This window comes from Elaeis guineensis, chromosome 6, assembly GCF_000442705.2.
Source record: "Elaeis guineensis isolate ETL-2024a chromosome 6, EG11, whole genome shotgun sequence".
Classification (NCBI taxonomy): domain Eukaryota; kingdom Viridiplantae; phylum Streptophyta; class Magnoliopsida; order Arecales; family Arecaceae; genus Elaeis; species Elaeis guineensis.
The window spans coordinates 29,515,112-29,537,061 of record NC_025998.2 but is presented as its reverse complement, the minus strand read 5'-3'; the positions used below and the strand labels follow the sequence as shown (position 1 = coordinate 29,537,061).

General features: G+C 35.8%; 1 protein-coding gene and 1 pseudogene across 1 annotated transcript; both read left to right on the top strand.

The window, feature by feature from the left end:
• The first annotated feature begins 13,959 nt into the window (after window positions 1–13,959).
• On the top strand, window positions 13,960–15,399 carry LOC140858554 (thiamine thiazole synthase, chloroplastic-like; annotated as a pseudogene).
• A 3,196-nt stretch (window positions 15,400–18,595) lies between these two features.
• Window positions 18,596–20,080, top strand: LOC140858776 (pentatricopeptide repeat-containing protein At4g21170-like). Its single transcript, XM_073260070.1, has 3 exons — window positions 18,596–19,008; window positions 19,091–19,685; window positions 19,781–20,080. The coding sequence occupies exons 1-3, from the start codon at window positions 18,596–18,598 to the stop codon at window positions 20,078–20,080; spliced, it is 1,308 nt and encodes a 435-aa protein (XP_073116171.1).
• Window positions 20,081–21,950: the final 1,870 nt, after the last annotated feature.

The window sequence follows — 21,950 nt, the reverse complement described above, 5'->3', positions numbered from 1 at the left end:
GGGAGAGGGAGAGGAAGAGAGGGCTTAGGGGATCTTCTAGGAGTGGGGCTTGCTGATTTTTTGGATTCTTCAGAGATCTTAGGGGAGGTCCCTTTAAATAGGCATAAAGATTGAATCATATTCAATCACATAATACAAATCCTACTTGAATTGAATTTCCTATTAACTTAAGTTATCCAAATTACTTTAGGAGACCCTTTAGGTGCTAGCAATTGGAGCCCTTACACCCCTAATTAAACACTCCAAAATATACCCAAGAGACGTCCCATAAGAAAACTAAAAGCCCTCTAATCAATGGACACACACAACTTGATCAAATCAAGATGGCACCCAAAAATAACTATCAAAAAAATTAATTAAGAACTTGCACTCTTAATTAATATGATCCATAATCTTAGACATCCGATAATTGGAGTCTCATGAATCTTATTCATATAGATTATTAGCAGATAATTAAGTTAAAATTATTTTATCAAATAAGTAATCTCAATAGAAAGAAGAATTGGGTCCAACCATATGCTAGCAAGGTTATCATTAACCCAATGGATTTCTCTAAACCCAATTGATACTTCATAAGCTCAATTACTTATTTTAGGCCTAATCTTTTTGTTGTGTGATCCCATAGGTTCAATTCTATCTGGTAGTGAGATATACAATGATCTTTATCATTGCATCATTGAAACTCTTTTCAATGGATCAAAATAATTCTACTTTAACTCAGCAAGGATTGTCGATCCAGAGCGATCCTAATGAGCTCTCATAATCCATTAGTGATACCTAGCAGTATGTAGTGACAACTCGGTAGAACTGAAATGAACCTTTAAGTATAGTTATCTATCATGAGTCTCGATTAAATGACAGATCATAGATAAATCATCAAACCTCAACATCTGTCATATGATAGATTCGATTAGCTCAAGTCTAGCTGTGACTTCTGTAGAAACTCTTTTCCATCAATCACACTACTATGACTATAGATTCTTGGACTTAACCTTTCGAATCTCATAAGACTACTCCTCTCTATCAAGGTTGATAGATCCTATCTTGATGCACACCCCACTCCTACAGTGGAATAACTATCACCAACATCCACTATAAGGACTCATTGAGACCCATATTTATGTATCAGTCAAACTTCAGCAGTCTCACTGTGAGCAGCAGTAGCATCTCAAGTCAAAAAATCAATCACATAACTATAGCATCGAGATAATCACTGAGATTGAATAAAAATTCAAGTGATCTCTCGTATAGCCATGCTCGGTACTAGTTATTCTCTAGCAACTATCCGTACTCATCACCCTATGTCTCTACACAGTAGATCAGAGACTCATCTATTTAGAAATAAGTGATTTACGTGCCAGTCTATTCAGATCTATCACCATCCTCATGATGATCCTATGATCGAAAGTATTTAAGAATTAAATATATGTCTCTAATTCTCAATTCTTTGAGAATATGTATCAAAACTAATTTCATGGACGATTCAAAGACACATCACACTTGAATGAAAAAAAATTATCCTTTTATTGATCATATTAATATATTAAGTATAAAATTATGTCCTAAATTTATTACAATGTGTCAGCTATATTGACTTCTAGGACATACATCTAACAATTCTATCTCTATTGAAGACTCAAACAAATCAACATTAATTCATATATTATGATTAGTTTTTAAAAAATAATTATTATTTTTATTTTTATACTAATATCATCATATTTATTTCAAGATGATTACCGATTGGAGCAATGAAGATTATCGCATGATATTATTCAACTAAATTATACTATTCTACTTCACAGTTTATGAAACTTTTCTAAAGATACTAGAGTTTATGGGATATACTTAAGGTTTATCTTTAAATGAGATGAACTATGATAAATGATGGTTGTATTTTTGATATTAATTATATATTTAAATCCTTACTTTTATATCATTTATCTTATAAAGATTATACTACTTATTTGAATCATTTATCATTTAAATTTTTGCTCTTTTAATATTAAAAGCTATAAATTTAAAATAATATCATGATTCTTATTATGATGAAGTCAAAATATAGGAGCTCTAGTAAGAAAGTATGTATATATATATATTTTTGAATGATTATTATTTTAAAATATTGATGCATCTTAATTAAATTTTTATTTTTTTATTTATATTTAGATATTTTTATTATGAGTATGGACAAATATATATTCATGTTAACTAGAGAGAGTGTTGGTGATTATTTGGATTCTCAATATAAGATACATATTATCTATGTACATATGATCTCTATTTTTGAATATTTTAGATTTTTGTGATCTACTTTTTGCTTTTAATGGAGCATTAGATTATAATTATTTTTCTTGCATGAAATTATAGTTATCTTGAATTATGATTATAGTTATCTTTGATTCTTATGATCATATCATTATATCTAGTTTTCATCATTGAATTTTTCTTAAAATTGATTAATATCTAAAATAGTATCCAATTTATATCGTGTTCAAATAAATAAATATGGATATATTTGTTATCTGATTTGTATTTATTAGGTTTTCACCCAGTCAACACCCAACCGATCAATACCTTTAAATAGAGTCCTAAAAGGACTCTTTGGCTGCCACATGTCACGAGTCCAAAAAGAACTCTTTCTTTCTTTCTTTCTTTCGCCGCCTAGGTTTAGCATTTCATGCGACGAAAATAACCTAAAAAAAAAGAGGACGAGAACCAGTTCAATAATTTTTTTTAGTGTGTGTGTGGCAGCTCCCGTTGTTCTTTCTCAATCCAAGAGAGACAAAGAGATTATTTTGGGTGTATGGGGATTTTGAATTTTGTGAGTGCTTCTCCTCCATTATAATATTGATAGTGAAATTGCTCATCTTCGCTCGTGGATGTAGGTACATTATCGAACAACATTAAATCTTGATGTTCTCTTTCCTTTCTTTTTCTTTTGCATTATTTTTTTTTTTGGATCTATTTTTCATCGATTTATTCTAATAAACTGGTATCAGAGCTATTCTATTTTCTTGACGGATTAAGATGATGATGAAGTTCGAGATCCAAAAATTTGATACAGTTTTGCATTATGGCAAATCAAGATGCATGCTGTACTGACGCAGTAGGGATTGCAGAAGGTACTATTAGGAAAGAAAAAGATATCCAATTCATTGACGCCAGAACAGAAGGAAGAGATTGATGAGAAAGCTCTTATAGCAATACCGTTGTGCTTATCCAATGAGGTATTGCATGAGGTCCTGGATGAAAAGATTGCTGTAGGGCTATGAATTAAGTTGGAGTCTCTCTACATGATAAAGTCCCTCACCAATAAGTTGTATTTAAAGCAACATCTCTTCATATTGCACATGACGGAAAGTATCTCTATTAAATCGTATTTAGATGAATTTAGTTCTATTATTATGGATCTCCGCTCGATAGATGTTAAAATTAAAGAGGAGGATGATGTTCTTTTACTATTATGTTCTTTACCACCCTCTTATAAGAATTTTCATGAGACCTTCTTGTTTGGATGAGATAATTTGTGTCTTGATGATGTCAAGTCCTCCCTACTTTCAAAAGAAAGGATTGACATGCAGACAAGTAATGAGATAGGTGGAGCTTTAGGAGAAGATTTGGTTGCTAGAGGGAGGTCTCAACAAAAGAGTTCTAACAATAGAGGTACAACCAAATCAAAGTCAAAGCATAGAAATCAGATTTGTGGTTATCGTAAGAAGAAGGGTCACATAAAAGCTGATTGTTTCAAGCTAAAAAATAAAGAACAGTGGAAGAAGAATGATGACAAGCATCAAGGTTAGAAAGGCACTAATACTGAGGTAGAAGCAAATATGGCAGCAGGAGAATCAAATAGTAGTGATATTGTCTTCACAGTTATAGATAAGATATATGAACAAGATGAGTGGCTTATGGATTTTGCGTGCTCCTATCATATCTGTACTCTTAGAGAGTAGTCCTTGACATACAAGCCTATTCAAGATGGAGTTGTAATAATGAAAAATAATGCTAGGTATATAGTTATTGGTATTGGCACTGTTCATGTGAGAATGTTTGATGGAGTAGTGAGGACTTTATCGGAGGTTCGGCATGTTTTGGATATGAGAAAAAATCTGATCTCATTGGGCACTCTTGATGCTAAGGGCTTCAAGTATTCTTCAGCTGATAGATTGATAAGATCGCTAAAGAAAATCTTATAGTAATGAAGGCTCAATTGTCTGACTCGTTGTATGTTCTACAAGGTTCCACGATGATAGATTTAGCAGCAGTGACTTCTTCCTCTATGTCAAATTTAAATAGCACCAGATTATGACATATGCAACTGGGCCATATGAGTGAGGATGGTATGACAGAGTTGACTAAAAGAGGTCTACTTGGTGGTCAGAGTTTTGAAAAGTTGGACTTCTACAAGCACTGTATTCTTGACAAACAAAAAAGAGTTAATTTTAAGACAACAGTCTATCAGATAAAAAGTACTCTAGACTATATTTATTCAGATCTTTGGGGACCTTCTCATACTCTTCATGGTAGTGCTAGATATATGTTGATTTTTATTGATGATTTTTTTCGTAAAGTGTGGGTGTTCTTTCTGAAAAATAAGGATGAGGTGTCCAGTTATTTTAAACAGTGGAAGGCTATGATTGAGAAGCAAACTAAAAAAAAGATCAAGAGATTGAGAACCGGCAATGATTTGAAATTCTGTTCATTAGAGTTTGAAAAATTCTACAAAAAAAAGGGATCATCCGACATAAGATTGTTAGGCATACTCCACAGTGGAATGGGATAGCCGAATGGATGAATAGGACTCTTTTGGAAAGAGTTCGGTGCATACTCTCTAATGCTGGCTTGGTGAAGATCTTTTGGGTAGAGGCAATCTCTACAGCAAGTTATCTGGTAAATCGATCTTCACATTTGGCACTTGATTGCAAAACTCTAGAAGAGGCATGGTCTAGTAGCCCTTCTGATTATTCTAATTTGCGAATATTTGACTGTCCTGCTTATGCTCATGTAAATGAAGGCAAGTTAGAACCTAGGGCTAAAAGTGTATTTTTATTGGTTATGCATTGAGGGTTAAGGGATATAGACTGTGGTGTTTTGAATCATCCAAGTTGCTTATTAGCAGGGATGTCACATTTGATGAGTATGTTATGTTATATCTGAACCATGTTTCTTCTGATAAAACCTCAAGTGCTAGTGAGTAGGTGGAGGTAGAGATCGATGGTACAATTCAGTTGTAGAATTCTTCTTAATCAGAACAATTTCAGTCATCAGACATCTCAATTAGAAAAATCTCACAAGTTGAGAGGCAGAGTATTACTATAAGTAGAACGAGGAGATAAATCAAACCACCGTAGAGATATGGCTATGAGGATTTGATTGCTTATACTCTATTGGTGGCACATGATACAAAAGAAGATGGCCAGCCTTCCACATACAATCAAGCTATTTCTAGTATCAGTTCTACAGAGTGGTTAGTGGTGATGAATGAGAAGATGAAGTCTCTTCATAAGAATCGCACATGAGAGTTGGTAAAATCACCTACAGGTAAGAAAATTGTTGGCTGTAAGTGAGTCTTCAAAAAAAGGACAGAATCCTCGATATGGAAGATATAAGATACAAAGCTCATTTAGTTGTTAAAGACTACAGTCAGATAGAAGATATTGACTTTAATGATATTTTCTCATCCATCGTTAAGCATACTTCTAGTCATGTTCTTTTATCATTGATAGCCATGCATGATCTGTATCTTGAGCAACTCGATGTTAAGACAACCTTCCTACATTGAGAATTTAAGGAGAAAATTTATATAAATAGCCAGAGAGATTCATTGTTAAAGGAAAAGATGACCGTATTTGCTTGTTAAAGAAATCGTTTATAGCTTGAAGCAGTCTCCTCGCAATGGTACAAGCGATTTAACTCTTTTATGATAGGTTACGGTTATTCCAGAAGCAAGCATGACAGTTGTGTGTACTTTAGAAAATTTGCTAATAGATCTTTCATATATTCGTTGCTCTATATCAATAATATGTTAATTGCTTCCAGCGACATAGTTAAGATAAATAAGTTGAAGGCATTACTGGAAGGTGAGTTTATAATGAAAGATCTAGGTGCTGCTAAGAAGATCTTCGAAATAGAAATTAAGAGGGACAGAAAAGTAGGACTACTGCATTTGACATAGGAGAAATACATAGAAAAGATTCTTCCATATTTTGGATGACAGATACAAAGCCGGTGAGCACTCCCCTTGCGGCGCACTTTAGACTTTCAGTCGTATTGTCACCACAGTCCCGATGATGAACTAGAATACATGTCACATGTTTCTTATTCCAGTGCTATTGGGAGCATTATTTATGCTATTATTTGTACACGGTCAGACATCTCCTATGTAGCATGTATGGTTAGCAGATATATAACCAACCCTAGTATGACTCATTGGCAGGCTGTTAAGTGGATTCTGAGATATCTACGAGGTACCACTAGCACTTATCTGGAGTTTGGGGAGGTGTAAAGATAGTGTGGTTGGATATATTGATTTGGATTTTACAGATGATCTAGATAGGAGAAGATCATTTTCAGATTATGTTTTCTCTATTGATGGATGTGCAGTCAATTGGAAAGCTTCATTGCAGCCCATTTGGCCTTGTCTACGATCGAGGTGGAGTATATTGCTATACAGAGGGTGTGAGGAAGCTATATGGCTACAAGGCTTATTTGAAGAGTTTACTTCTAGTAGTCAGAAGTCGATGGTTGTGTATTTAGATAGTCAGAGTACTATTCATTTGTCTAAATGTCAGATATTCTATGAAAGGACGAAACAAATCGATGTGAAGTTTCACTTCATTCGAGATGTTATTGAAAAATGCACAGTGACTGTTAAGAAAATTGGTACTACCAATAATTAGTTGACATGATGATGAAGCCTCTTTCAGTTGCTAAGTTCATGCATTGCTTAGACTTAGTTGGTATCTACAGCACTTGATGATACCCTTTAGGGTATCTTGTTAGAGATGAGTATTTTCTACTACTTTATATTCGCAAGTATTTTACTTTGAGGAGTGCATGTGTGTTGTCCAAGTCAAAAGGTAGAGATTTGTTAGGTTTTGATCCGATCAACACCCAACCGATCAATACCTTTAGACAAGAGTCCTAAAATGACTCTTTGGCTGCCACATGTCATGAGTCTAAAAAAGACTCTTCTTTCTTTCTTTCTTTCGCCACCCAGGTTTAGTGTTTCATGCGATAAAAATAACTTAAAAAAAAAGAGGACGAGAGGTTTCAGCGGTTTTTCTTTTGTGTATGTGGCGGCTCTTGTTGTTCTTTCTCAATCCAAGGGAGATAGAGAGATTATTTTGGGTGTACGGAGATTTTGAATTTTATGAGTGTTTCTCTTCCATTGTAATCTTGATAGTGAAATTGCTCATCTTCATCCATAGATAGGCACATTGTCGAACCACATAAAATCTTGGTGTGCTCTTTTTTTCTTTTTTTGCATTATTTCTTTTGGATCTTTTTTTATCGATTTATTCCAACAGTATCTTATCATTTATAACAAATACAAATATGTTTAATCCGATTCGTATCTATATCTATTTATAACAAATATAGATATATTTAATTTCCGATTTATATTTGTATTTGTTGAAAAATATGGATACTATATGGATATACCATTATCTTATCGTTTTTAGCCCTAACTCTGGATACGGCGGTTCGTAATTAGTGCGATGAAATTATGGTAGAAGCATCGATCTTCTCCTACCAAGTGGTACACTAGCAATAGGAAAAAATTTTGGATAGCTGAATAGAATCCATTCACATTTTCCTATTTGGAGTCTGTTTGCATGCTAGTATTTTGAAATGCATATAGTAGGATTATTGTGGTAGCGGTGATGCATGTGCAACTATATTTTAAGGTTGTTTGGAGGAAGGAAGTGGGGGAGCAGAAGGGATAGTGAGACGAGGGTGGGATTGGCTTTTTGCCCGGCGAAGAAATCTATTAGCTAGTTGTGCTTGGGGGCAAGACGCAATCAAGGTATACAGTCGCTACTCATGCCAATTTGCCAATTGGTCAAGCTGTAGAATTTTGGACCTCACTGATAGCCTGGTGTAGCTTGACTGGCCTCCCTCGTAAGTCATAACCCTTTTCAGTTGTAGTAGTTTGTCCTAAGATCAATTTGGCTTAAGATAAAAATGTAAAAAGACTCCAAAAATACATTTCAACTTGTATTATTTTGCTAACACATCCCACATCGGAAATGATTCAACTGTGAAAGTTTAATTTCACTTACATCCAACTACAGATACCCAAACACACACTTCACAAGTAGATGTTAGTTTGCTTATGTCAAGCCATGTAAGATTCTTGGTTCAAAAAATATTATTTTTGAGAAAAAAAGGCTTATAACAGATCGACATGAAAGCCTTGGTGTCCTATCTCAAGGTTGAGACAGTTTGGTTCTAATTGAGAATACAAATATAGTTTGTGGTCATCAGAAGCAACGATTTTTGTAATGAATGAAAAGTTTGCGGTATATAAAAACAGGAGAAGCAATCAAACATGCAGTCATGTTTCAAATTATGTTCGTGACCAAGCTCAAAGATCGGACGCGACACAGATTACCCCATAGATCTTTCATTTGTGGATACTGATACTTGCCACAGAAAAAAAAAAGGAGAAAATTGTAGATACTGATGGTGAGGGTTGTAGTTTTGTAGGCTGTAAAGAGAATTGACCCCATTTTCCTATTACAAAGAACAAAAATGCATGCCATGAATCACATATATTTAGCTTCCAAGACTTTTTTTTTATGGATAAATATTATGAAAAAGTTGATCGACTTTTCATGAACCAACTTATCCATATTTTCATACTTTTGAAGATAGATAAATTATTTTCCATAATAGCATGTACTCATAAAATGGAGGAAAAATTTTAGAATTTTTTAAATGTATACCTTTCCAAATATTCAAATTTGCATAAATACCCTTTCAAAATTTATATCTACATGTGTACCCTTATAAAATATTTTTTTTTTGTATATGTACCCATATCATTTTTCATCGTTAAAATTAACAGTTTAAAATTAAAATGACTAAAATATCCTTATGGATAGATGTGCAAAAAATTTTTTATAAGAATATATATACAAATAGAATTTTATAAGGGTATTCACGTAAATTTAAATATTTGAAAGGGTATACATGCAAAAAAATTTTAACAATAAATAATTTCTCTTGTTTGTTAATTCTTTCTTATTCTAATAAAAAAATAACATATACAACTAAAATAATAAATTTACTTAATTTATTAATTACATAAATAAAATAATCTTTTTATCAAATGATAGATCAAAATATCTAAGAAAAATATCTAAATCTGATATTAGATGAATAGCTTGTATATTTGCATAATGGACATAGTTGTAGATTTAGACATTATATAACAATAAAAATTTATAATCTTATTATATTTTATTTTAAAAATTTTTATCGAAAATATTTTTGTGAAGTGTATAAGGTATATCATATTATTATAAGATGGATATAATCGTCCATCTTACATAAAATAAAATATAATATAGTAATTAGTATATAAAATATATAATATCGTCATTGTGTTGTTATATTATGTACATATTACTAGTAGAGTAAGAGGGCCTGAATCCATGTCGATGAAATAGATAAAAATTAAATTAAAATTTTTTGTATATATATCCTTCTAAATATTCAAATTTGTATGAATATCCTCATGAAATTACTATATATATATATATATATATCTTTATAATTTCTTTGCATATCTACCCATAAACATATTTTAGTCATTTAAATTTTAAAGCATTAATTTTTTAATGGTATTAAATAATATAGATATATATGCAAAAAAAAATAAAAAAAAATAAATGCAAAATAAGTATTTTATGAGGTATACATACAAATATTAATTTTGAAAGGATATTCACGCAAATTTAAATGTTTAGGGTATATATGAAAAAAATCTAAAATTTTATCCACCTAAGGAGCGGCTAAATCAGTTTCCCACCAGCTAGTAAATAAAGTAGGCATTTAATGTTATTTCTAAAATATTCCATTGTTATTTTTAATACCTTCATCATTCAATGTTCAATAACTTATTTATTTATTTCTCCCAACATAAAAACTATAAAAACTATTAAAAAAAATATAGATAAATTTTAGTAATTTGTCTAGAAAAATAGTAATACAAAAGAATATGAATAATAGATTTTAAAATTATTTTTTTATATATAAAAAATATAGATAAATTATTTTTATCTAAATATTATTTAAAAAATATTTTTTAAAAATAATATATTTTTAGATAAATATTTTATCCATGATAGAACACGAAGGCTTAAATCTTGGCTCGGACTTAATCTATTTTTCAAAGTAATTATTATGAAGCTAAGTTCATAGATTTATTGATCGAAATCGGAGCTTTTTTTCCATGATCGTGGCCCTCAGCATCTAAGGCTGAAAATGACCGGACTGGATTGGACTACATCTCTACCTGAGTTTTGTCCGAAATATTTTGTCGGACTTCGGATCGGATTTAGGTCAAAAAATATTTAAAATTCAAGATCAAAACCCGATCTGAGCTTGGTCCGAATCCAATCAGACCGGTCCAAGCTCGAGCCTAAGATCAAGACTCGGCCCAAACCCCCCTCTCCTCTGTTTCTTCTCCTTCCCCTCTCTCTCCTCTCTCTCTCTCTCTCTCTCAACTTCCATACCACCTAGATCAAACCCTTCTCGCAGAAGGCATCTCGGGAGGACCGCGCGTCGGTGATCCAGAGCTCCACTGCCTTCCTTTCTTGCTGGGGGATATGCAGCAAAATCCCACCACTGCTTTGCCGCATGCTAGCCATACCGATCGTCGGATTTCACAATGTCATAAACATCGATGCCATACGCCACTTTTCCTATTCCCCCATCCCGGCTCCCGCGTCTCCATAGGTAGAAGAGAAAGAGAAAGAAGGATTTCACCATCTTTCCGGGCCCTGATGCGAGCGGTGAGGGCGACAAGGGCTTGCTTCACGGGCACCACCGCTGCCACCACTCCATCCTCCTCCCCTCACTGGTTTCTCTCACCCTCCGCTATCTGGGCATGATTCGGTACTCTAACTTTAAAATAAAAATGCTACTCTATCGTTGTTGGGCAGCCACCACCTCCAGATCTCAACACATCGCCTCATCTTCACTCTTCGATTTTTTTTTTTTTTTTTTCATGGCATGATTCAGTCCCTCTCTGTCCACCAGATCCAGATAATTGTTATCTGCAGTGCGATCGTGTATGAAGTAGATAAAAAAACCACTGGATTCTAGGCTATTGACCGGATTGAACCATATAAATCAAATTTAATGGACAATCCGGCTATTAATAAGATTTTTTGGGCCACTGGTCAGGTTGAGATTTGAGCCGGATTCGAGTCAAGTTAAAGATAAGCCCGAGCCTGATTCAAAGATAAATGGATTGTATATTTAAGTTTAAATCTGATCTGAAGTATTTCAAATTGAGCTTGAAATTTGATTCAATCGATCCAACCCGGTGAAGCTTAAATCAATCCGAATCCCGTTCCAGTCCTACACCTAACTCCCTCACCCTGAAATAAAAGATATCTCTGTTCCTTTTAACCGCGATAGCGTCACGGGAAAAAAAATCCGGGTAAAAAGTATTTTGTCCGCTTCCATGGACTTCAGCATCAAAGTGAGCACTCCTTTTTCGTCTTTATACCGTGGCCGCCCGTGCTTTGGCGTCCGGAGGACAGAAAGGTTTTAAAAAAAAAAAAAGGCCAAAAAGAAAAAAAAAAAAAAAAAGAAGAATGGAAAGCGATAATATCCTGGAGAGGTAGAGAGGGGCCAAGTTATGCTCCGGTGATTTTAGGAGTCTGCCTTTTATGTAGACTAGGAGACCAATTCAAAGCAGGCTTCCTCAATATTGGCTCATGGCATGGCCTCTCTTTGTAGCTTCTGTTATGTCATCATCTAGCATCATACTTTCATTTTCCAGTATGCTTAATTAGGAGATACAATTTATTTATAGTTTGAAATTTTTGTAGAATCAGAAATACCGATGGCAATGGATGGGGTGGGATCAGATTTGGTGAAAATGAGTTTCCACTCATCATTTTTCCATATAATTAAAAAAAAAATAAAGCAAAGCGATACGAAATAATAATAATAATAATAAAATCAAATTTAACTTCATATCATCGTAATCAGAATAAACAAAATTTAGGATGTATGAGAGTTATAAATTAACTAAGAACAAAAGCTGTTAAAATCCAATTATGCATCACAAAATTTCTAGTCCCATCTAACCATTATTGTCTTAGTAACCTTAATTGTCTTAATAAATTAGAGGATTACAATTATGTCACATCTGTAGACAATTTCATTCCTACCATATCAGCATGGATGATACATTAAGTTAAGAGATAAATCCAAATCCTTCCATTTATAATGGATATGGTACGTTAGGTTAAGGGCTAAACCAAAATCCATCCTTTTATCACCTTGTTTCAACCTAGAATAGAATAATCTTAGAATCAACTCGAGACTAAGAAACATCCCACTTAAACCATCTATTCCATATTGGATTGCGTGTATGAACAAGTATTAGCCATATTTTATCACGCTTATTCAAAATACATTCACATATTTGGCAGTTTTCAAGCAAGGTATTATTGGAAATGATAAAGCTGTAATAAAATATCATGTGGGAAGCTATGTATTCTTTAATTTAGCAAGTAGTTAAGAATTTGATGGAAGCAAAAGAAAATTTGGGGAAAGATGGCTGTCATCTATTTAAATTTTAATTTATAGATATGCTATATCCTCTTTATCTTTTAACTTTCATTTTCTTCTCTAGCGTGGAGCACTCTTGTAATTCTTCACTATTTTAGCAATTCTTAAGTAATTTATCATTCATTTTCTCAAAAATGTCAATTGCATTCAAATTGAATGATATTAAAATTAATGTTAGACAGCCGTACAAACTTTATATCACTAAATGAGTCTATGCATGAGGCTGCAAATCAGCTGCTTGAATATTATTCATGTATGTAAGCTATATGAATACTAACAAATCTTTTCAAGTTCTATGTATCTTATTAATTATTTGATTCAGATGATTCTAGTGATTTTTATATATAGTTAGCTAACTTATTTTCCTCGTAACAACGGAAACAATTCGAACAACTTAAAAGTAGCACAGGAGCCTTCCCATCCAGTAATCCCACAAGCTCATAAACTTAATCTTACTTATTCAATTTTAAAGATAAACAATTCAATTTAGCGAATTGGCTGCCAAATATTCCCAATCAAATATAATGAAATCCAACTCAGAGAACATATGCTAAAAAATGCTGGAATTCAGATTTGACTCAGGTAGTTTAACTTTATGCTAAAATTAGCTCTAAAATTAATACATATATTATTTTTAAAAACAAAATATGATTAAAATATGGAATGTTTGCTTGATTCATTGAAACAAGCAGGCTTCTGTTACACCTCACATGTGGAGGGGCTGATGGACCATGCTGGAGATATGCATTCATGCAGGGTTCATTGCAAAATGCAATGATGGAGGTACACGTACAGGTCCGGTGACTACATCCATCAAACGGTACAGGGAACGCAAGAAACGGTCCCCTCACAAATATCTTCCCAAATTAGTTAGCTAATAAATTAAATCGAAACAAGAACAGTTTAATTCGCACAATTAATCTAATACAATACATTTTAACCTCAAACAATTCGATTATTAAATCCAAATAAATCCAAAAAAAAATCTCCATCATGCACAGCCTCTCATCCCCTATCTTTCTACACGTGTCCTTCTCCCACAGATTTTTCCTCCCACCGCCTCGCCTTCTACTTAAATCCCTCCATCGCCTTCTCTTCTCCCATCCCTGATCTCCTCCTAAAAGCTTCGAAACCCTCAGTCTCCTTAAAAAAATGGCGACCATGGCTACCTCCTCCCTAGCCTCCAAGCCCAAGACCCCTCCTCGACCACCACCACCACCACTCCTCCTTCCACGGCCTCGCCCTCCCCCCGCGTCTCCGCGCTGCAGCCGGCCGCTCCCGAATTCACGCAGCCTCTTCATCTCCGCCTCCGCCGCCCCCCAAGTACGACCTCAACTCCATCCGCTTCGACCCCATCAAGGAGTCGATCGTCTCCCGCGAGATGACCCGGCGCTACATGACGGACATGATCACCCACGCCGACACCGACGTCGTCGTCATCGGGGCCGGCTCCGCGGGCTCTCCTGCGCTTACGAGCTCTCGAAGGACGCCTCCGTCCAAGTCGCCATCGTGGAGCAGTCCGTCTCCCCCGGCGGCGCCTGGCTTGGCGGCCAGCTCTTCTCTGCCATGGTGGTCCGGAAGCCCGCCCACTCTTCCTCGACGAGCTCGGCGTCCCCTACGATGAGCAGGACTCGTACGTGGTCATCAAGCACGCGGCGCTGTTCACCTCCACCATCATGAGCCGCCTCCTCGCCCGCCCCAACGTCAAGCTCTTCAACGCGGTGGCGGCGGAGGACCTGATCGTGAAGGAGGGGAGGGTCGGCGGAGTGGGTCACCAACTGGGCTCTGGTGTCGATGAACCACGACACCCAGTCGTGTATGGATCCGAACGTGATGGAGTCCAAGGTGGTGGTGAGCTCCTGCGGGCATGATGGCCCGTTCGGAGCTACGGGAGTGAAGCGGTTGAAGGACATCGGGATGATCGACTCGGTCCCGGGTATGAAGGCGCTCGACATGAACTCGGCGGAGGACGCGATCGTCCGCCTCACCAGGGAGATCGTCCCCGGGATGATCGTTACCGGCATGGAGGTCGCCGAGATCGACGGCCCCCAAGAATGGTAAAAAAAAAAAAAAAAAATCCATCTATTTGATCATTTTCTCTTTGTTCGTTTGTTTTTGGATTTTTTTGGTTACTGAAGGTGAGAGTGGATGTTTGGGCGTTGCAGGGACCGACTTTTGGGGCGATGATGATATCGGGGCAGAAGGCGCATCTGGCGTTGAAGGCTCTGGGGAGGCCGAACGCGTTGGACGGGACCATCGGAACGGAGCAGGTGCATCCGGGAGTGTTGGCCTCATCGGACGGTGGAGATGTGGTGGATGCTTAGATGGAGTTTGTTCTGAAGAAATGATGTGAAGGGAATAATATATCACTGAGAGTGAGGGAGAGGTTGTGGGGCTGTGGATGGCATGGTGGGCTGTTGTTTTGTTTTGTTATCTGAGGAGTGCAAAGAAGTGTAAACGTCTGTTCTGGTCTTTGCTGCCGGTTCCTTGTTGTTAATAATATGCTACTCAGCTGGTTGTTAGTGATATGCCTTTTCTTAATTGGATGTTAATAATATGCCTTTTCTTTTTTGATGATATGCTTTTCTCATTATTGTAAAATCCGGCTTCTTTCTTTCTTATTAAAAAATTTTTACCAATACTTTAATTTTTTAATGAAGTCATATGGAAAATAGAGTGAATTATAATGTCTCCTTTGAAGTTTGAATTTGAGATAATTATATTTTCATTTTTGAAAATATATATTTTAATTTAATATTTGCTATATGTATGATATGTAATTCTTAATAATTTTTTATTAATAAATAAATAATTTTATTATTTTAAAATATTTTATATTTATATTTTGATAATGATTTATTTGTTAAAATTTAAATTTTTTACATTCGATCAGGGAGTTATATTATTATATATATATATTATTATAATATATATATATATATATTAGAAAATATTGGATGGATCATGTGATTATGTTAAATCTAAAAACTTGATCAAACTTGATCAAGCTTAGCTCAAGAAAGCTCGAATGGTTATACTTTTGTCAAATTGAATAAATGTAAAGTTGGGCCTGAATCTTGTTTCACAGCAAGTTAAACCAAGTTTGAATCCAATTATAATGCAAGCTTGTGCAGTGGTTTGCTATCGAATTGATTTTCAATTCTATCTAGTTGATAAATTAGACTCATGTTCAGCCTATTTCAAAATTAAGCTCCAACCAAATTCAACATAATACTAAATAAACTAATCACGATCTAAAGTTTAAAATTAATTTTAAACCAAGCTGAATCAGATCCAAGCTCCATTATGCTTAGCATCAGTACACCCACAAGCATAGGTTGGTAATTTCTTACTGATATAGTGAAAATCATGCCCAATCATACGAATTAAAAGCTTATTCAACATGCTACAACTTCAAAATCTTCTTGTGGTAAGAAATGCTTGGAAATGTTTTAATATCTCGACATGTTTGGATGCTTAATGAGTTATGTAGAGAATCAATCGGAAACAGGCAACCACGAAGAGTGTGTCAAAAGTGAGATGAGCAAGATTTTTAATTATTGGTGCAGTGATGCAAAGCACGGTATCAAAAATTTTTATAGTGCAAGTCACGTTCCAAAGTGATCAATAATTCCTATTTTTTTTTGGACACTAGATCAGAGGTTTTAGTGGATGAATGAGTTTATCTATTTGGGCGTCTGAGTTACTTATTTTAGCATCCAAACAAGCTCGATTGCCAGCTCAGGGCATCCTTGCCAAAAGACGGTAAGCACCCTTAGGCCGCCAGACCCAAAGGAAGCTATCATGCCAATCCAACAAGGCGTATTAATTCAACTACCGAATAATCCAGATTCTGCAATCTAAACCCATATTACTAGTCAACATCGAGCACTTACCAAGCAAGGTGACGCCCAGTTTATTTTAGAAAAAAGATTGGACAAAGTTCAATTTTGGAGCTTGATTTAGACTTCAGAGAGCTTTTAACTGGGCCAGGTTGGTAGCTCACTCAGTGATTAAAGAGTCCATGATTGCATTTTGTCTTTATGGGCGTTTCTATCTGTACTTGGGCTATGCTATCACTTTGAGGGTGCCTGTTTGTTGACTTGTTAAAGTCTTTTGTTATGTCTTGTTTTGATAAAAGAGATTTGGACTTCTCGATCTAATTCTCAGCTGGGCTTCCACCCTACCTAGTTAGCATGAATCCACCATCAGATCATAAAATGATTGCTTTGAAATCTACATAGATGGATGAATTATGCAATTTGAAGTATATAAAGATCTGTGAGGTATTCGATCCTTTGAATGTTTTACTGGGATTTCTTTTATTTGTTCCCATTTTAAGCTTTAAACAAAAATTTTTTCCTACTTCATGTAATCACTTATAGCCTACCTACGATTTACATTAACAGTCCAGGCACTTAAATTCATTCTTCTATATAATAATACCAATCAGATTGGATTATCAAAATGACAATGAGTGCTTCACCCACTTGAAATTGTAGTAGTATAACAATTAAAATTGCTTGTTGGTATATCAGTAAAATATCTTAGTGGTTGAAAATTTATACTTCCATCAAATTTTGCCTCCTAAGGACAAGGAGAAATTTAAAAAATCTCTCTACAGTCTTGTGTAGCATAGAAGAAAAAAGTGAGGGTATAGAAAAATTAGGCCTGCCACTTTTCACCTTGCTATACCTATCAATTCTTTTCCTTTTTTTTTTTTTGATTGAAATCCTATCAAAATTTTAAATCTGAACCCAAATCATCTACAGTCCCAACTTATTTCATGTCACGTCTCAAGTGCGACCACTGCACAGCCTCTGCAGAGTGCAGTGCGATGTCATCTCGTTTCCCAGATCCCAACCCACTTACATAAAACAAGGAGGCCTGGACACCACCATGGGCGGGGTTCTCTAATTGTAGATAAAAAGGAGATGAAAAGGAGTTCTCTTAGGTGGAGGTTAGGATTGGTGACAACTAATAATTGTGAGAAATAGACACATAGAGACCCCTACCATTCTAAATACTCGCTAATAGATCCTTAAGAGAGATATTAAAATGCTCATAGATTGATTAAGATAAATATTTTAAGTTCTCCTAACAACTAATTTATTCTTTGTTATATGAGAGCGGTTCATAAATTTAAAAGAGTAGAACACATGCAAATCTTGAGGCAGTCATTAGTCACAAACATCCAGTGATGATAATCATAATCTACTCTATCAATCATGCACATAAGAATGACCATAATTTTCAAAAAATATAAGAATTTATATGTTGTCTCTAGATTTATTATTATATATACAATAAAAATATGAATATCTATTAAGAGTAAATTTTTGAGAGATGTGTAAAGCTTCACCAAGTTAATACCCTCTCACAACTAGCATTGCTCATTATATGTTCTGTTTCCCAAATAACAATGCCCTAACTCTTATTTACTTAGCTTCGGTCTATTATATTTGGAAATAATGTATTAGTAGTTGTAGCTGTTATTATAATAAGAAAACAAAAATTAATAATGAAATATAATGATGTTTTTTCTTTAAAACTTCTTAAAAAAATATTTTTAAGCCAGTCTTATAATCTGATTATAAAAATGATATTATTAGATGAACAATGAACATATCAAACATCATGTTCTGACAAAATATTAATTATATAACAGCTAGCGTGTTAATTCACAAAAAATGTTAAGGCTACTGGAAACCATCTTATTGTTACCATTCCTTGTGCTTTCCGATGGAAGGCAGCTACATCTTTCCCGCGTCAAATGCTCGTCAGACCCCTCACCTCCGCCGTCTCCACTCTCCCGACCTCCCTCAAATGGCGCAACCAATTCCGCCAGCGAGCCCTCGCCTCCCAAATCTCCTCCCTCCTCCTCCAGCGCAAGGACTGGACCCCTCTCCTCCGATCCAAACCCTCTCTCCCCACCCCCCTCGCCTCCAATCTCTTCCTCCAAATCCTCACCGGAACCCAATCCCAGCCCGAGATCTCCCTCCGCTTCTTCAATTGGGCCAAATCCAACCTAGGGTTCCACCCCGACCTTCGATCCCTCTCCAAGATGGTCCAAATCCTCGTCGATTCCGACATCCTCTATCCCGCGAAGCACCTCCTCGATCCGCTTCTCCGATCGGAGCCTTTTCAGCGGTGCTCGAGTCCATTCTCCGCGCCTCCACCTCTCAGGTTCCCAATCTAGGGTTCTCAGTTTCGTTCTTGAATCTTATGCTAATCTGGGATCCATTGTGAATGGCTTGGAAATTTTTAGAAAAATTAGGGTTTTGGGGTGTCAGGCGTCGACCAGCGGCTGCAATGCGCTGCTCGATGCATTGTCCTCTGCCGATAGGATCCGAACAGCGTGGTGTTATTATGCTGCCGTCGTCAGGACTGGGACTTTGCCGGATTCTAAAACGTGGGCTCTTCTTGCTAAGCTTCTTTGCAAGGAAGGGAAGCTTGAGAGGGTTGTTGGGTTGCTGCGTTTGGGTTATTGCGGTTCCTCGGCTTATGATTTGGTTATAGACTGTTACTGTAGGAGAAGGGAGTTTGGAGCTGCCATTGGCCTATTGAATGAGATGTATAAGGGGAACCTGAGGCCGAGCTTTGGTACTTATAGCTCGATTCTTGATGGTGGATGTAAATTTGGGGATGTTGGAGTCATCGATTCGATGCTGAGAGAAATGGTGGTGAGAGAATTGTTGCCGACCGTCCCGGTCTTGGATTATGATTGGGTTATCAGAAGGCTTTGTGTGCAGGGGAAGACATATGCAGCAGAGATGTTCTTTGAGAGAGCTCAGGAGAAAAAGATTAAATTGGAGAAGGATTTATACTTGTGTATGCTGAGGGCATTATCCAAGGAAGGAAGAGTGGAAGAAGCGATGAGAATGTATAGGTTATGTCAAAAGAGGGTGTTTCAGTGAATCCCAAATGCTGCGTTGAGTTCCTGAGTGGGATTTGTAAGGGAGAGCCATCGGAGGACGTCGATGGAGTACTCAGGGATGTGATTGGAGGAGGTGGTTTTGTGCCTAATGTTGCTGACCTTTCGAAGTACATAGCTGCTCAGTGTAGTAAGGTAGGTGGAAAGAAGCTAGTGAGCTTTTGGATCTTGCTCTTGAGAAGGGTATTTCGCTTGATGCTTCTTGTTGTTGCACTTTGTGGAGCATTATTGCAGCAAGGGCTTCTTGATTCTGTGATTGGACTGCATGAAGATGAAGAAATTAGGTGGATGTTTCGATGTAAAATCTTATCACTTACTTCTTAAAGCATTGTTTGAGGGAAGGAGGATTGAACAAACCATCAAGTTTTTGACTATATGCGAGAGAAAATGTGTTAAGTAGTCATAGTTTTGTAATTATGATAACCGCACTTTGTCGTGAAAAGGAGATGAGGAAGGCCATGAATCTTCATGATGAGATGCTGAAGGTGGGGCTTAAGCCTATGATGCCACTACAAGCATCTAATTTCTCGATTTGTGTAATAAAGTTCATTAATTTGTAATTAATTTCCATTCATAAATCAAGTAAGAAGGGAGTTTCAGGATCAAGACGATTTTCCACATTTGCTGGTTTCTTTCGGGATATTTGGATCGAAGTTGGATTAAGTGCAAGTGGGGGGTGCATTTCACAATACACTGATTTGCTGGAAAAACGGTTCTTTTAACTGTAGCGCATTGGATTTTAATGGACAAGGGTGTGTTTTTCATGTGAATGGCCTTGGGCATGACTTCTGAGAAATACTTGACAGAAGAATTCTTATTCATACTTGAACTGATTGAGCTGAGAATAGCTACTGGCTGAAATGTCCATCACACCTAGAATATCATTTTTTTTCCCTTCTTTGAAACTCCGTTTGAATGTAGATTGAAATACTCAGTTGAGTGCTATGAAGCTGAAGGATTTAAAAGCAGAGGCATGGACTAGAGGAATTTGGATGAGAGTTGCAAGAAACATTAGAAAGTGCACTTTTTGCTCTTTTACAGGTCTCTTGGGATGAGAATTGTCAATGTAGTAGTTTCCAAAAAACTGAAACTAGAATGATGGCATAAACTTAATGTTTATGTCGATTGTTGCACCAGAAATCATGAAAACTTTAATTTACTAGAATGAATAATGCCAGGACATGATCCCAGCTATTCAGCAAAGCACTTGAATTGTAAATTATGTAAGATATGAATATTTTGGCATGAGAACTTGTGGAAGACAGTTTTGGCCTTGTTTTCACCTCAAATTGGAATACTCTTGCTATGTTGAGCTCTTACCTCAGTTGAGTAGCTGGTTTGAATCCAGTCGTATCATGGGTCACTATACCTGAAAATCAAATGCTTTTGACATGTTTTTGTCAAAAATAATGCTTCTGTTTTTTTTTTCTTAGCATAATCTAGCTGTTCCATGATGCAAAATTCGTGTGCTCTGTATTTGTTCAACCTGCAAATTCCACTACACTGTCATCCAACACCTCAAAATAGATATACTAGTTACTGCCAACAGATATTGATGAAGGAATGTTCAATAGGATAGATGTTTACAAATATTCCTTTTTCCCCTCTGGTAAGAACAATTATGGCTGTCCTAACTGATAGCATGTGAAAATAGCAAGGATACAGAGCTCTTGCTAACTGCTAGAAATACCAAGTTACGAATCATAGAATTGAATATTTGCTGCAGAATTTGTTGGCTTATGCCTTACAAGTATGACACCACGTCAAGGATTAACAGGTTCTGGAGTTCTTGCTAAAATGTTTCTGGATGAGATTTAAAAGTATAACTATAAATGGTTTTTCCTCTTGGATTAAGGGGAAGAAATATATATATATATATATATATCTCACAAGTCATAGCTTACCTTCACTCTAATGTCAATTTCTACTAGAAAGGAATATCTGTGAGAATGTTTGAAGCACATGTCAAATTTCAAGCTTATACAATATACGTATTTTTCTTTTTTCTTTATTTATGAAACATTATATTGTATCCCTTTGATATTAAATTTCAAATTTACTATTTTTTTTTAAAAACACTGCTATAGCAAGCCGGAAGTCCTGATGAAGAAGACAGAGTTGACATCCGGTTAATAATGGTCTTAAAAATATGTCAATAAATGCATAGTATTTGCACACTCGAATGCAAGCACTT

Coding starts and splice junctions, on each gene's coding strand:
- LOC140858776 (XM_073260070.1), top strand. CDS start 18,596: ATGCTCGTCAGACCCCTCACCTCCGCCGTCTCCACTCTCCCGACCTCC. Junction 19,009..19,090: donor TCCGCGCCTCCACCTCTCAG/GTTCCCAATCTA, acceptor GGAAATTTTTAG/AAAAATTAGGGTTTTGGGGT. Junction 19,686..19,780: donor CATTATCCAAGGAAGGAAGA/GTGGAAGAAGCG, acceptor GGGATTTGTAAG/GGAGAGCCATCGGAGGACGT.